General features: G+C 32.3%; 1 protein-coding gene across 1 annotated transcript in view; it reads right to left on the reverse strand.

The window, feature by feature from the left end:
• Positions 1–17,144, reverse strand: part of LOC112693220 (neuroligin-4, X-linked-like) — a 421,733-nt gene that overhangs the window by 13,748 nt on the left and 390,841 nt on the right. The window contains exons 8-10 of the mRNA XM_025568195.1: positions 6,701–6,852; positions 5,202–5,314; positions 4,880–5,028 (exon numbers count right to left, since the gene is read on the reverse strand). Coding sequence (XP_025423980.1) covers positions 4,880–5,028; positions 5,202–5,314; positions 6,701–6,852 — 414 coding nt within the window. The remainder of the gene's footprint in view (positions 1–4,879; positions 5,029–5,201; positions 5,315–6,700; positions 6,853–17,144) is intronic.

The raw sequence follows: 17,144 nt of genomic DNA on the forward strand, positions 1-17,144 counted from the left end.
ATATTTGATTAAGAGTTTGAAAATAGGTTTACTATAAAACTATATTATCCGTCCATTTGATTTATACTACCTATTTTTCTTTTATAAATTGATTTTTTTGTTTTATAAAATGTTCACAAAATATGAAAATCAACGCACTTAAAATATTTGTGAAGTAAAATTTAATTTTAAATCATAAAATACGTCCCATGATATTAACTCAACCGGTTTCATATGAAATTGTTTAATTTGATGAATCGAACTACAGTTATTAATTCTTTATTTTTTTTTTTTTTTTTATATTAAACATCACATCCAAAAACCACAGGAAATTTTTTAATATTTTTATATTGTTTCAGTGTTTTCGTATATAATTTGTAATTTTAATCTAATTTTCATCTTTTATAATTACAGGTGCGTTGGATGTGAAAATTAATATTTATGGGAAAACGCAATTCCACTACCCGAAAGAATAGACAATATTTTTTTGCTACGTAAAGGACGTTACGTGTAGGTCGAATGCACGCAGTATCAAGTGATTGGGTAGATTTATTTATAAAAAGTAATTATATTCAAATAACTATACTCCTAAGTCTAGTCTGTATATCATTTAATAAGTTTATTCTGTTAGTTTTCCTGTGCAATGTTTGCACTTTCATTTATTTTCTTATTATTCGCTCAAAGTACGTAAGCATTTAATAAGTCGATGTTGCAATCTATTCAAATCACGTTTCAATTAATGTAAATTATGTTTATAGTTTTTTCATCCAGTTCATATTATCAACTCTGTGCAACATCTTACGTTTATTTTAGCGTCTACGAAATTCGTGAATCTTGAGCTCGTCGAAAATAAATGTCATAGGCAAGTGGGATAACGCGCAAAGATAGACTGAGGGAGTGCTTTCATTAAGAACCATACATATTTAACAAGCTGCTTATAATCACGATATTAACGCATCAGTATAACTATATTATAGAAATAAAAAAATGTTATAAAGTCATTGTAAAATGTTATAAATCGCTATAAAGTACTTAGATCGGATAATTAAATAATTATTTCACATCTTGAAAATAGGAAGACCAGTTTTTTTTTTGATTTTGTATAAAACGTTTTAGAAAATATTTGACATAACGTGTTAGGAATTTCTAGTTTCATTAGAAACTTTTCATAAAGTCTTATTACACTTCTTAATCATCGACTGCCTGTTTTTTGTTCAAAATCTATCAACTCGAATTCACAAATAAGTAGTCTGATTATAATTGAATTCTATAATTTGTTTTATCTGACGCGCATGGATGAATTCAGTTTCACGAAAAAAGGTTAAACGAAAAGAAACAGAAAACAGGAATGCACTAGATGAAACATTAATTTTAAAAACTTAAATTTAAATTTATATTTATTATATTAACGTAATAAACAAAGCACGAGGTTAAATTTAGTTAAACCGTCGCAAACGTACTTACTTAATTATGTCCGTTATAAATGATTATGTGGTCATACTATTTTTTAAAACATTTTTATTTATTTTTTTTTTTTTGCTCTCGAAACATTATGTTTCAGTATATTGAATTATCTCCGTGAAAAATGATCGGTGTACACTTGTTAAGAACGAGAAAAATTCGTTTTTATTATTCTATTATACTATATCAGTTGAATATTTTGTTCGAATGGGTTGGTAATTGAAGTTTGAAACGAAATTAATTCGCATTGCCATTAATAATCACGACCCGCACGATTTATGAATGTTAATGATTATTTATGGTATTTAGTTTATTAACTATAGTATATTTCGGGAAATACTTCTGGGTCTTTATTCGAAAGTAAGTTCACTTAACCCTAAGATAATGTATATAGCATTGAAGCTTACGAAACTAACTTTCACAATTCAGTCGTTGCAAACATTTCTAAACAAACATAATTTACGACAAGTGTATAAACCTTCTGTAGGAATTCTTATTATTTATAGTGAATACTTATACACACACCACACATACATACCTATTACATAAATTTGCATATATTTATTTATGTAATAATATGTATGCACGTGTAAAAGCGGTAGCTTTGGGACCGTCCAGAGTTTGTATTAAATTAAAGGTCACAAAATTCTAAAAATTTACGAACTCTATGATTTGTAGTGAATATTTTAGAGTCACTTAGTTCTTCGTCAATATTAGTTTTGCATAGGTCACGGAGATAATAATATTATTTCATATCGAACACGGTTCACTTTTTTACGAATGTTTCGTGCATGCATGTATGGTTGACCAGCTATATCGACTGACAGAATAACAAGTAAGCTAAACGATATTTTATACAACGCCGTACAACTTACAGTTAAAGCATTCTGACACACAAGCGCTAGTGCTCCTTTGATAATTTAATATCGAGATGTTTAATTTATAAACTCAAGTGACATTAATGATAATAATGTTCACCAAAAGACAAACCTATAGCGTTTGGTCCCTGCTTATATGTTTCATGTAACACTTTAATCTTTTTTTTTTTTTTTTTCAATACGAAATACAATTGATATGACGATACGTATAATTGTAATTTTTATTTTCAAAAAATATTGTCGCAGTATTACGATACTATTCTTAACAATTATGACATTTAGAAGATTGTGAACGTTTTAGAACGTCAATTAACGGTTTTATATTGGAATTAATATCCTAAAAAAAATATTTAAGGAATATTTTCAAAATAACACTAATAATAATAATAATAATAATAATAATATGCTTGATTATTTGGTTGAAACTAAAGAAGCATATGATGATAAAAATGAACTAAATCAATTTTAAGAAGAAGAAGTTGAAGATGTTTTCAAGAAATATCTCTGAAATTATTTATAATATTATTTAAGTAAAATGTCATCGTTAAGTCTGAAATAGTTGCCAATCGTTTTAATTTAATAACATTTACTTAAATTTTGATTTATTATCAATGGTTGTTTTTGTTAGTATAGTTATGTATAACAATTACAATACTAATATTTTTCTTTGAAGTAACAAATTATTATTTTCAATAATCTTCTTAACAAATTAAAAACCCTCCTTCTGTTGTATTTATGACAGTATCAGTGTTAAGTTTAATTTATTTAAAATCTTTGCAAGTGAAATTAATTAGGTATAACATATATCCTAAGTAATTAACAAAAACGTTTTACAATTGATTAAATTTTAAGTAAAAATCGACGTACTAATGTAAACAATTTCAGACTTAATAATACGAGTATTTTATAATATTATTGTTGTAGGATTTTTTCTTGGCTTTTCTTGTTTCGTTTTCCTCGGTTTGCCTGGTATATTGCCATCGTTATTTTTATTTTCTTCAATAAAATAATCAAGTTGAGTATATAATTATCATTAATGTGCGTTTAAAAATATTCCTAAAATATTTTTTATGGTTTTATTCACAATATTAAACGATTCGTATAATGTAATTGACCAAATTTTCTCAGAATAGTATAACATTGTGACAAAAGTATATGTACCGATTATTTTTGCATCAAATCAATTTCATATTGTCAACATTAGAAAAGGTGATAAATGATAAAAGTACAGAATAAACGCTATGTATTTGTTGCTTGGTCATCACAATTCTCATTAGAATAGGTTATACAGAAATGTATAATTAAATATCTCACTACTAAATGATCAAAAATGCGATTAAATACTTTATCTGATGGCTGATATGTTATATATAACACGTAGCTTAGCTCCGAAATTTCACTTAACTCCTTTTGTCTTTACCAGTCAAACTATACATAAACTATATCGAAATATATACGCGAACTAGTACCAAATAGTTACAATAATAATAATAATAATATTTACTAAATTGTCTTAGAAGTATGTATGCCAATATTATAACTTATGAACGTTAATATAGAATCCATCGTGGAGAAAATCAGAAATCGATTAATACATGTGCAACATAAAATATTTGTAATAATAATAATAATTGAAAGGGAATAAGGTATAGAATTTGAAGATCCGGTGATCTGTTTATAATGTACGTAAATATTTGTGTGAAATATAAATATATAAAAAAACGCGCATATACGTTTTACTAAATGCTCGAAACCGAATTGGCCCACAAAGTGTAACTATTATTCGCAGCCTCGGGCATTAATCAATACTCCGTTCTATGGGTGTGTTCTGAAGATAAACTGACGAAAAGAATATCGAGGAGAAAAGCATGAAAAAAAAAAAAAGATTAAAAAAAAAAAATAACCAAAAGTACCGAACTCGCAGAATTACGCGGTGTAACGTCTATTGGCATATAATTGACTTGTTTTCGTCACACGTCACACGGTCCTTCCGCCCATTCTTATCCTACCCAACACCGCAGCCTCCAATTTGAACCGTTTTACTCAGAAGAAATAACATATACGTTAACCGACTGCAGAGGAGATGAGGAAACGTGCCTCGGGATTCTTTTACGGCAATCACGGAGCGTGGGCAGAAAATAAAAATGAAGAATTGAATCGCGGAAGAAAAAGTACAATTACGAGAATGAAAATTTACTGAGTAAACATCGAAATATTTATTTATTTATTCATACATATATATTATTTTCATCATTTATTATTATTACTATTTGTTTAGGTATTATATATATATATATATAAAAATAATAACTTTTAAAATTTCGAATTATCTTGGGCAGTGAAAAAAAAAAGAATCTGATTATACGTTTTCGTAATAAAGATAATACGTATCGAACCACTTAACTACTTACTTATACTGCACGAGTACAGTACAACGCAGTGCAATACGGTATAACTTATACCGCGCTTACGGTTAATTATCCCGTGTTATACAATGTTACGCATAATAATGGCGTTGGGTTATTGTTGCATAAAAGCGTTTGAATAGCAAATGTACGTACGGGCTTAAACGTCATCCCACGCAGATCGGATTGGAACATGTGATGCGAATACGGTACTTCGTCCCCGGGCTTGTGCAGCTCCGGCACGAGGTTCAGCCAAAACGACAGTCTGTGCGCTCTGTAATGGCTTTTCAATTTGGGTTTCGTATCTGAAAATTATGCACATTATTGTATTCGATTCGTCACGGTTTTATTGATGTAACTGTTGTACAACAATTGTCGTGCTTTAAGTGCGTTTACGGCGTTACGATACATTTAAAGCCGATCGTTGTTGTGACAAGCAATACTGTTACCAATATTAATGTATACTTTCGACGCGTACCTAAGCTCAGATATTTCTTGTGAACCGTTTCGTACGCAGTCCATTCGATGTTCTTGAACCGGCCGTGTTCTTGTTTGTGCAACATATCCTGGTCCTGTGGCTCGTTCGGATTACTGCAAATCATAAAAAAAAAAGTATTATTTTAATACTAGCTCGCGCGCGCTGACGGACGGTTTTGCATTCGCGTTTATTCATTTTCGCACAGTCCACCACATCACACAGCGCGTATTCCTACACTTAGTTGGTTCTGGTCACTTAACTCTTACCACGTTACATAAACAATCGATTCAGTTAAAATCGTAACCAACGCTTTTAGAGTGAACGCTATCTGAAATATCTCTGATGTATGATAATTTGTATTGCCGTCGGAACGAAAAGGGGTGTTGGACCTACCCCGTTCTCTATGATAGATGTGTATATACGTCACGCGAAACGTTTCCACGCGTTTGGTCGGGCGTTCACAGAGAGGATGAAATAGTCAGTCGTTTGTGAAGATCCATCCGATTAAATGCGGCGGCATACCTACTCGCGGAAATGTCGATTTAGATTCGACAAACGGATTCCGCATCGACTGTACGCATTCTGGCGAAAATTACGTACGATTCGAATCCATCCCGTCGACGCGAACGATGATGTACACCGAGTACGGAGATAAACACGCGACCTTTGAAATCCTCTCGTGTATCTTTGACGTCCTTTCCATTCCGTTTCCAACGAAATCAAATATCATAACTCGTTATTTCGACCGTACGACGACAACAACAACAATTATAATAATAATGATCGTACGCCATAAAAATAGAAATAAAAATTGCATAAAACATTCGGTGTAGTGTTACGGGGCGGAAGCTCCTAGTCAGCGAAATATTGTGTGATAGGCGACCGCTGTACACCACGCCTACAACGCGTACCGAGTAAATGATGTGTTGGAATTGTGATTAATGTTCAGTAGTGTCGGGAAGAGAGGAGAGGGTTGTTCGGGGAAGGGATGTTTCTTATTATATGATATTTGCTGAACTGGTGTCTTTCTGTCCCGTACCCACGCACGTAAGGTGCGAAGAACGGTGAAGTTACGAAAACGAAAAACAAACTCGCTTTCGGCGTACAGCGGTGATGTATTGTTCCTCGGTGGCGGATCCAATTCAATCGTCGTGGGTGGGGGGGGCACTAGACGATACTGCGTTAGAGGCGTCGTAGAGCACATACGATCGATGGTGATATGGAATAGTGGTACGAATAAATGAAAAATACCTATAAACCGTTCGGCCGACGACTGGCATTAAATTGTTTTACGAGCCGCAGATCGACGCGATGTGACCTACTTGTCGGATGGTAATCGGTGGCGAAACAAAACAAACTCAGCAATAAGCGTAACAATAATAAAAATGGTATCGATAAAACGAAAAAAAAAAGGTTCTGAACTGTTGGGCTACGATCCGTCTCCGAATCGATTGGTCTTAACCTATGCTAATGAAATGGCGTAAAAGTTATAATATTACCCCGTGCGGGCAAAATTGCTCCAGTAAATAACCGCCGCCTCGGACAGCAGCACTTCTGACTTGGTGTAGTTCCTCGGGAAATGCATCAATCCTCCCACCAGCGGAGCGCCGAAAATGTACGGCAGTTCTTCGCCGTGGATACATCCCTGTCTCTGAAAAACAAAAACCGGACGGATTACTGTCGTTTGTTCGTTTCGATTCACGTGCGACCGTCCCTACAGTGAGCTCACGAGACCAAATGCGGTTCGCGAGGATCACCGGTTGATGTCCATTGTACCATATTCACCAATGACGATTGACGATATTTTATAATAATAATTAATATATCAATATATCATAATGCTTGGTTTTTTAAAATAGTTTAGTCTCAAAGGGGAGCTAATTTCCTCTTAGACATCCTCTTAAATCCACCTCTGTTCGCGATGCGTTCCTCACCGTCTCGGGATATTGAATTTCGGCACAGGAAATCGGCTACGAACATCCGAAGCATTTCGCTGACCGCACGCGTGCGACACACAGACCGCGCTTTCGACACGGCTCGACGACCGTTTCGAGAAGGAAATAAAGAATTTCACAACGTAATCGCACGGACGTGTGTTCGGGTTCTTTTTAAACGTACAACGTATTGTTTTACTCGTCCATATTAAATACTATTTGTATACGTCAGGCGATGCACCATGTGTACGAATATATTCGCCGCCCCGAGGGGAATACTGTTATTTTTCATTTCAGGCGCGCGTGCAATTCCATCTAGACCTACGATTCTTCTCTCTCTGTATCCTCATCACCCCATCACTTTCGCACTATCTCGTTCTTTCTATCTGCGTCCGTTATTTCTTTGATTTCCACGTCAAAGACGAGAAAAGGAAACAACCCTCATAGTACCGATATGCACTCGTGATTTTGTAGTCCGGTAAAGCGTTAGAGCGGTAGTAATAATATCGCATAATATTTTAACAATTACCTTATTTTGTATGTGGATAATATTTACCCGTCAACAGTGTACGCTTATGGTCATATTGTCAAAACGCAATGTTACGGCATTTATGCGGGATTAATATGTTCAAACTTTAAATCCAAAAATCGAACACGAACAAAATACAAACTTTTCAATCCAAAATACTCCGAATAATCACAAATACAACATTATATGATTTTAATCACATCCGTCACACAGATTAAAAATTAACACAATAGAAGAAACTGCCAAAATCCGGATTAACGATTCCTCTTCTGGCAGACAAATCACTCAAATCTATTAATATCAGCTCAAAGTCCAATCGTCATTTCTACTAATCCTCTTCTTAGACTGAAGAAAAATCGCTGTAGAGATTTAAATTTTAACTAACCAAATATGAATAGGAGAAAAGTGAAAAAATAAATAAATCAAATTTAATCTTATCATTCTGTAAAGTGTCACCATTAGTTGGCTGTTTTTATTCACGTGCACAAATATGATGAAATATATTCCACATGCATATTTGTTGAGATAACCAATGTGATATTTTATGATTTATTCATAAGAGAAGAAAAATAAAAAAAAATTAATTCGAAAAAAATTTGAATTACATTAATCTATCAAGTTTTTTTTTTTTTTTAATAAACTCGGTGAAACTTTTTAGAACGCCAAAAATTTACATATGTAATTTATACACTTGAGCTATAAAAATAACGTGCTCTACGGAGATTTTTTTTTTGTAAGACATAGTTTGTTTTAGCAGATAAACATTAATCATAAATTAAAATTGCGTTTTTAAAAGTTATTGTAATTCGTTGCCATGAAATAATACGCACATTATTGTAACTTTTCTTAAAACAATTTCGTAAAAAATAAGCTAATTTAAAAATAGTAAAACACGTTTTATTATAAACATACAAGTAATACATTCCCTCTTATGTCGTAAACTGCATAGCATAATATTCAAATAAATCATATATACATAATTGCAGATGACTTACTTTTGAATTGAAATAATCAAAATAGAAAAGTTATAATTGTTTTGGTTCTTCTGCATTAATATCAATGTGTGATTCAAACAAAAAATTAATTTCAACGATGAGGACTTACAATAATGCGAAAATTGGTCGTTTCAAAATAATTTTATCAGATAAATTAGTTATGCCCATGAACAAAGGACAAAATAATAATTTGTCAAATATAGAATCTATCATTTCCAGCATGGTAGTCTATTGTAAGTAATTTCAGATGGAATTGAGTCACTTTACTTTTTCCCAGTCGAGCGCATCATTTAATAAAATCAGCTCTTTCAAATTCTGTATTTCTTTTATATCAGTAGCGATCCACTTTTACCTATAATAAGTCTTTCAATCGAACCCTTTTGATATTTACATACTAACCCAATACTTTTTTTTGTCAGTTTTGATCAACCCTATTTATTTTATTAAATTTGCTTTGTGACAGAATATTTTATTCCCGTGCCAGGATATGACTACAATTTCAAGTGTTTGGTTTCTTGTATATATGTATATATGATGTAGATATATTTAATATATAATATATTCGATTTTGATTCCAGATTTTCGGTCTTATTCGTCTACGCTGGTCGTTTGAATGATTGCAACTGAATCGAGTAAAAGAAAAAAAAAGATATAAACAAATATGAAAAACAAAAGATATTTATATCTAAACGTAAATAAATATCATATCTACTAATTCGGATCAACGTATTAAAATTGGGTTATTCGGGTTTGGTCGTGAGAAACGTTGTCGATGAATCGAGTGCCGTAGTGTAACTAATCCTAAATGGACTCGTTAGGGCCGGCGAGATCAATTGAGGGCCCCGGGGCCCCCTTTACATGCCTTTGTTTGACTAAGATATACATACTATTTTTACATATTTTTAGTGATGATCAAAATTGGTTTTGGTCTTGCGGTCTTTCAAGACCCTTGCTGCAAGACCAAGACGGTACTGGTCTAGTAAGACCAAAATTAGGCTTGCAAGAACAAGACTAAACCAAAACTGAAGCTGCAAGACCAAGACCAAAACAAGACTATCACTGCAAGACTCTTGTAGTCTTGCAAATTTCTTTTTTTCCCCGAAAACACATTAGTTATCTAGATTTCATTAACTAATAATTTACAACGAAAATAATAAGTAATAATTTTTATTGTTATTAAATTTGATCAGTATTCCAGGAAATGACGAATACTCGGAAAAATGATTAGAAATAATCGGAATTAATATTACAAAATAACATAATATAGTTGTTTCATACTTAGCAATTACTGAAAAAATATTTTTTTCTTGAAATCGATGAAAACGTCGAAAGTTGTCTTGCTCATAGAATAATTCATGACTTATATCCATAAAACATCTCTAATTTGAATCGAATGTACTAATAATTGCTGGAAGTCAATACGAACTACAGTAGATATCATTTTGATTGAAAGTACGTTTTTATTTTCGTTCGTTACATGTGTGATTTTTCCGTATTAGACATTGTGTACTTAAACTAGTGTCTTATAAACCATATAATTTCATTACTGTCGTAAACTTGTGCAGTCTGTTGGTAATACGTCTTGTTAGTTGTTGTTACTGTACCTTTAAAATGAGTGACAATGAATATTTAGTGGACCAAAGCGAGAGTTTAAATGAATTAGAAGATTTAATAGGAACTTACAAAGTTAATTATGCTGGTAAATTGATTTATCAAATACAAATACAAGTAAAATATTATAAACATAATATTTTAAAATGCAAAGTTTTAAACGAGTACCTATAATAAAAATTAAATTTTTTGACTGTTTTATATTATTAATATACTATTTATATAATATATTGGACTTATGTTTCATCTTAGAAGTCATAGCAAAAAACCTACACAGCTATAATAAGTAGATATTTAGTTTCTTTTTTATATTTTGTGAAAATAGCAAGTCTTGCGTAAAACCAAGACCAAGACCAAGATTTTGAAAATATTGTTCTTGGTCTTGTTTTGATCATCACTACATATTTTAGTTCAATAAAAATATTATATAAAAGGCTAAAACGATGACAGGCCCTTTCGGACGTACGGGCCCCGGGGGCTCTAGCACTTCCTGCCTCATCCTTTCACCGACCCTGGGACCCGTACCTCCCTACATATTACGGCTATCGTCTTTGAAGTCGGTCACACCAAGTACTCAAGTATGCTTGTTACGAAATACGCGAGGCGGCACTAACTTCACGGATGGTCCATGTATTCGTTTCGGGTTGTCCATGTCGTCAACACACACGGTACAATAATAGTAGGATATAATATTCCAATATTTGCGGTGGACGTGTCGTGTTTGTAGACGAGGTGGGCAACGACGTAATTTACGATCAAAATTTGTCTTATGATCACGAACGAATCCATGGTGACGTATGGGACGTGAGTTTGCTATGATTTCGTGTTCGTATTTATTTACGAATAAATATCGGATAACAGTTTGTGCATAATTTCAGGAAATATCGACGTTTTCGTTTTAAACGGACGATCGTTGTGCATTTTAACGGAACAATGCCATGTACGGTCAAATTATATTAATTCTATCGAATTTCTCAAGTATACGAGATAAATGAACCGTTACATTGTTTCGGGAAAACTACGTTATTTAGACGATTTAAACCGCTAGATATACAAAACCCCCATATCGGTTATACGATAAAAATCAGTAAATTTCGACTGTCAGATGTTTAAACCCATTTTAAAATTTAAAATAATCGATTGTTGGTTTACAAGATTATTCATGACTCTCTAAAATATGCTGCAACCGATTTGTATCGATTTTTAACTATAACGCGATGATTTTGTATTGTTATTTTTCATTCGTTCTGCTTGACATACCAAATCATATATCTGCTACACGACGCCACTAGATCTAAACGGATATCCGTAATGAGAAAACAATACATTTTTAATAATACTATTCGAACCAATTTCGAATCATCCTATTCTGCTGATCCTTTTATCAAACCTCTTGTGGTTGCTCGCGCGTGAAACCGTTACACTTCCGACGCTTGCCAACGGCCTTCTGGTCAGCCATCCGCGGACTATTCGGATTTTTCTGCTGTACTCATCGGTTCACTCGAGTGCTTTTGTAATGACATTTTCTATGGTAATAGACCCCTATCGTCCCCTGAAAACACGAGTGCGTATACGAAAATCTAGTTTATCACTTTTTTTCGATTAATTTCTCGGTCTATTCAACTGTTATTTATTTTCGCGCGTGTCGTCAAAGGCCGTCGCACCGTTCATCGAACACAAATCATGTTATTTGCACAGGGCCGCACTTCGATTTCGTTTCGTCCCTTCGTCATCTTCGTCATCGTTTCACGCTCATCTTCCGCTGTTTCCCTTATTGCTGGCTCGGCGAATATATTACGGTCTTGTGCGCATCTTCGATACGCGTTCATAGCCGTTGTCAAAAACGACTGGATTTCGTTTTGGGAAAAGTCTAAAAACCGTTTTCACCATATCACGCAATAATCAAATATGCAACAGTACAACTGCTTTCGATGAAATATGTACTGCATAACCCGTGGACTTCTCTTATCAGCTTCTAATTGGTGTAGAGCTAATCGTAGGTGGAAAAAAAAAATTGAGCACGACCTACACGAACAAAGGTTTTGGGCTTGATTCTGATGAAATTGATTAATTAAATAAAGATTCCTCTATTTAATATTTCAGACCTAGTCACGTTACTGAATCAATTTATCCAAAAGCTCGCATTTTTCACTTCAAAACGCTTCTGAAATGTGTTTTTGGAGACAAATGATTTTGTTGTTACTAATCATTTGGTTTTCCCTGGATTACATGATATTTTCCATCAATGTTTTTTGCTTGCATTTTAAATCATACTTTTCATATAGAATATATGAACATTAATTTAAAATTGAAATCCTTCTTCCTTGAAAGTGATTTTTCATTACCGAGTTAATAATATTCACTTAAAAATGAGTAGCAAAGAATAATAAAACAATAACGGTATGTTACATGATGTGCGGTGATTTGTTATTTTAATATTACATATTATTTCATAGTTTATCATGTATAACGATTTTAAATCAAGTACACCGGCATGTTACACGGTACAGCTATGAACTTTCAAGTTAATACATTGATTCATATTGTATTATATTATTTCTTCGCTTTCTATAAACATTTCGTTTAACATTTCTCAACGTTTTTCATTTGCTTCATATGTAATCCACTTAGTCTTATAATTTACGACATCATCGTGACTTCCAAGAACTGTAAATGTGTGTAAGTACTTTGCACGTGCCATCGTTTTATATTTATTTTTTAACAATTTTGTAGTTTTCAAACAGCCGACTAATTTAATACACTTATATTAGTTGTATACGAAATTTCCACCTACCTAGGTCATCTTTATAGATTGATACAAATCTTACATATTGTTAGGTCCTTCGTCCTTTCCATTAGTTTCTCAGCTTTTATATCCATCAGCGAAAATTAATAAATATATTAATAAAATCGATAATAATATTATTAATTTAAAATATATTCTACGGACGAACGTCATTGATTATCTTTCATGGGTCTACAAGTTTGTATTCGCATCGGTTTGGCAAGAAAACTTTTCGATGCACATCGGCATCTTCGTAAACGGAAATTACAAAAAGATAGATAAAATGATGCGTAGTGGTTATTCCAAAATAGTGTAATCGTATGTTTAAAAAAGAAATAAAAAACACCTTGGTCTACCTTAAGGAAATTGGCGCTGGTCGTCGATGTGTCTTGTGTTTTTGTTGTTTTGGAAATCGACGTTATCGTTCTCGCTGTAATTAAATCGCATTCACCACCAGGATCGAATTTTATATACCCCTGGCGATCCTTTGTCCGACTATAACGACGATGGAAAAAGTAGTAAAATCGAGATCGAGAAACTCCTAAGTGATTATAAATCTAACCGTTGTCATTGTTACCAATGCTAGTAAATTATCTGGTTCACCCCCGCACCGTAGAACTATAATATATCACAATATTTCCTAATGATATTTCACCGCCCACCATCAATGTGGCTAAATGACATCAACATCGATGAGGATTTACAAACTTCCGTTGGGGCTCGTATTGCACCTTCGAAATGGAAGCGATAAGATACGTTGTCGTCGTTTGACACGTATATTTCTAGAAAACGTTTACTTCCGCGATGGTTAGGTGCGCTGCCAAAAAAAAAAAAATAAAAACCAAAGATCGTGGATAAGCACTCGAGCGAAACCTTTGAGTACTATGTTCGCCACTGAGTTGTACATCCAAGTCCTGTGGTAATGAATCCCCGGGAAAATCTTTAAACAACATTACAACTTCGTGCCGAGCGCTCGCGAAGGATAAGAGAAATTACCCGACTCTTGGTAATGACCATGGCGGTGGCGGCGGTGGATAGTTGAACCCATCATGTTCAATTTTTTTTTTTTTTTTGTTCCTGCTCTCCTCCCGTCATTCTTCTTCGTCCTCGGCCTCTCGTAAGAGCCACGTCGTGAACAATAAAACCGGCTGGTCGGTGAAAATGTAAATTTCGAAACGCTAACGTTACATAATACGTTGTGTGCTCAAACGAAAAGTGTCTAGTGTAATTTTCGTTTTTTTCAGCGCCAGAAGGAGAGAGAAAAAAATTAAGCTGTTTCCTTTCCCCATCCTATCATCGACATTACGATCTCATCTCTAACCCTTGTTTAGAATCATTTCCGTTTCTTATTTTAAATCCGTGGAACCCTTCGCTTTCCAAATTGGTGCGGTTCTCATCTACCTTCCTGCCTTAAATGAACGTGGTAATAATTATCGCGTACTACAATTTTAAACCTTAAGCAGTCAAAATATTATCGGTGGATCCCTCTTCACCACTCCTTAACTCTACCACAACCACTCCGAGTTCCTTGAAAACATTGTTTCCGATTACTACGAAACCGATGCAGTGAACCCTCTCGACGTCACTATTTTTATCACTCTCTTTGTCTGTCTCTCCCTCACTCTCCATTTGCTGAACGCACTCATAATTTGCACGTATCCATATCCCATCGATTCCGTAGTGGAAACATTCCAAGAACCATGAAGTGGATTCGGAGCCAAACAACCGATACATGATTTATTGTTTAGTTTTGAGAAAAAGTAGGGGAAAATATCTTGTGTAATTTATTTATTCTAGTGGTTTATCCTACTTGATATAATATATATATATATATGTATATGTTTGTATAAATATTTAATTATTCAATATAAATTCGTTATTTAACGCATACGTGTGTATATTTCAAATACGCATTGCACAACATAAATTATTTTAATCTATCACTATTAAAATTGCTGTGTTTTATCCAGTATAATGGAATCACTTTTCAAAACGAATTCGATATTAAACAGAGTTTTTATCGAGTGTTACAAACGGGATAAAATATAATAAGCACTATGCATTTTAAATAAAATACAATAATATTTTGTTGATTCATCTTACCGATTTTCAAAGCTTATTCTTAATGTAATACTCCATGAAAATGTTATTTAATATCAGTCTTTGCTGCTGTTGTTACTATTATTTTATTATAATCTTTATTGTTAATCTATATATTTTTGTTTGTTTTATTTTCCACTTGCACATTATTTCGTTCCATAAAAGTAATGCATCTCAAGAACTTGAAGTATTTTTCATTTTAATATTTAAAACTATTTACTCAACTAATGATTAACCGTATTGGATGCGATAAGAAAAGTTTTTATTATCTTTTAAAAATAGAAAAAAATATAGTTTGATTATAATATCATTATTAAATTTAATATTTAAAGTAAATAGCGGTTTTATTGACTTTTTATATCTAATGATGAATTTTTAAGTCGAAACCAGGCATACATTACAACTATAATAATACTTCATTTATATATTTTTTGACTTGTTATCGTTTTCAATATTACTGGATTTAAAATTTTTTTTTTTTTTTTTATTAATTTTAAAGTTTTTCTGTTATTTATCATCTAAACATAGATATGTAGGATTTGAATTTTTAACATTTGTGAATCGCATAACATTGGTAAACTAGTAAAGTTACCAGGTTTAAATTAACTTACAATTACCATAGAGGGTATAATAACAATTTTCACATTATAAAAATAAATTATTCAAATATGAGAAAAGTTAACTTGTTTAAAACGTTATGGGAATCTACGTCAGAACGGAGTTAGGATATATTCAATCCAAAATGTTGTGGACCACTTGTACACGATTGGTATAATATCACAGACGACGATTAATCTCTTTTCGCGTTTTATTTTTTATAATCAGCCGAGTTCATTATTGATATTAATAATAAATTAGTTTTGCAATACCACCGAATAATGATAATATTTTTTCCTATTTTTCGCTGTTTTTATCACTCAGAAAATCAAGCAAAATTAATAGAATTTTATAAATTAAAATTATAATTAAAAATATAACATACTGAAATTAATTTTATGTTATTTTTATATGAGAAAAAAGGGTGTGGGAGTTTAGTCCATATAGCCACTGAATATTACATTTTCATATCCTATTAAAAACCTGAGAACGTTTCTGCATCATATTATATATTGTACTATAACATATCACTCCGTTGCAGTTTTTGTATGATTTTCAAAATTGTTGAAAGTAACGATTGTGCTCTTTGATGAATTTCAATCAATGATTAGATGGCATCATTAGCAGCCAATTATCGGCTGAGATTAAATGTATCAATTCATGAACTCTACAAATCAATTATAATACCATCAAAACATCTGCCGTATATCTGAAGTAACACAAGTATTTTCGGGACGGTTAAAAGTAAACACAATATCGAATGGATAATACGCAAAAGTATAATAGTGCGATTGGTATTAATAAATTGTATTGCCAACGTTCCAACTATAATCGTAGAACAAAATTGAAAATAACGAAATTAAACAATCATTTTATCTATCTTTTTTGTAATTTCCGTTAAATATTAAACGAAATGTTTATAAAAAGCAAAGAAATAATATATTATAAATTAATAATATTACTATCGATTTTATTAATGTTTATATTAATTTCTGTATACTTTTTTTATAAAATATATGGGACACGAAAGATAAACATTTCCGTAATTATGGAAATGCATTTATGCATATTTATTTAATTGCATAAAGTATTTTTTCTTTATACAAATATTATGTATATTAAATGTGTATTTTTTATTGCAATTCGTTTATTTTTACGACTTTTGTACGCTTCCGTAACAAAAAAAAAATTAAAAATGCTGGAGTAAATTTATACCCAATCGTCGATAATTAAAATTGATTATGTGCGTACAACGTCCATATATGCATATGTGAAAACGAAAATGTCGTTATAAAGGCTTTTACTGTCATTTTTTTTTTTTTATATTTTTTTTTCAGTGTGCCAACCTGTACAACAACGTATTTACGGTGTGTCAATAATGATAATAATGTC

The sequence above is a fragment of the Sipha flava genome, unplaced genomic scaffold, assembly GCF_003268045.1.
Source record: "Sipha flava isolate LNK unplaced genomic scaffold, YSA_version1 82_pilon_pilon, whole genome shotgun sequence".
In the NCBI taxonomy this organism is placed as follows: Eukaryota; Metazoa; Arthropoda; class Insecta; order Hemiptera; family Aphididae; genus Sipha; species Sipha flava.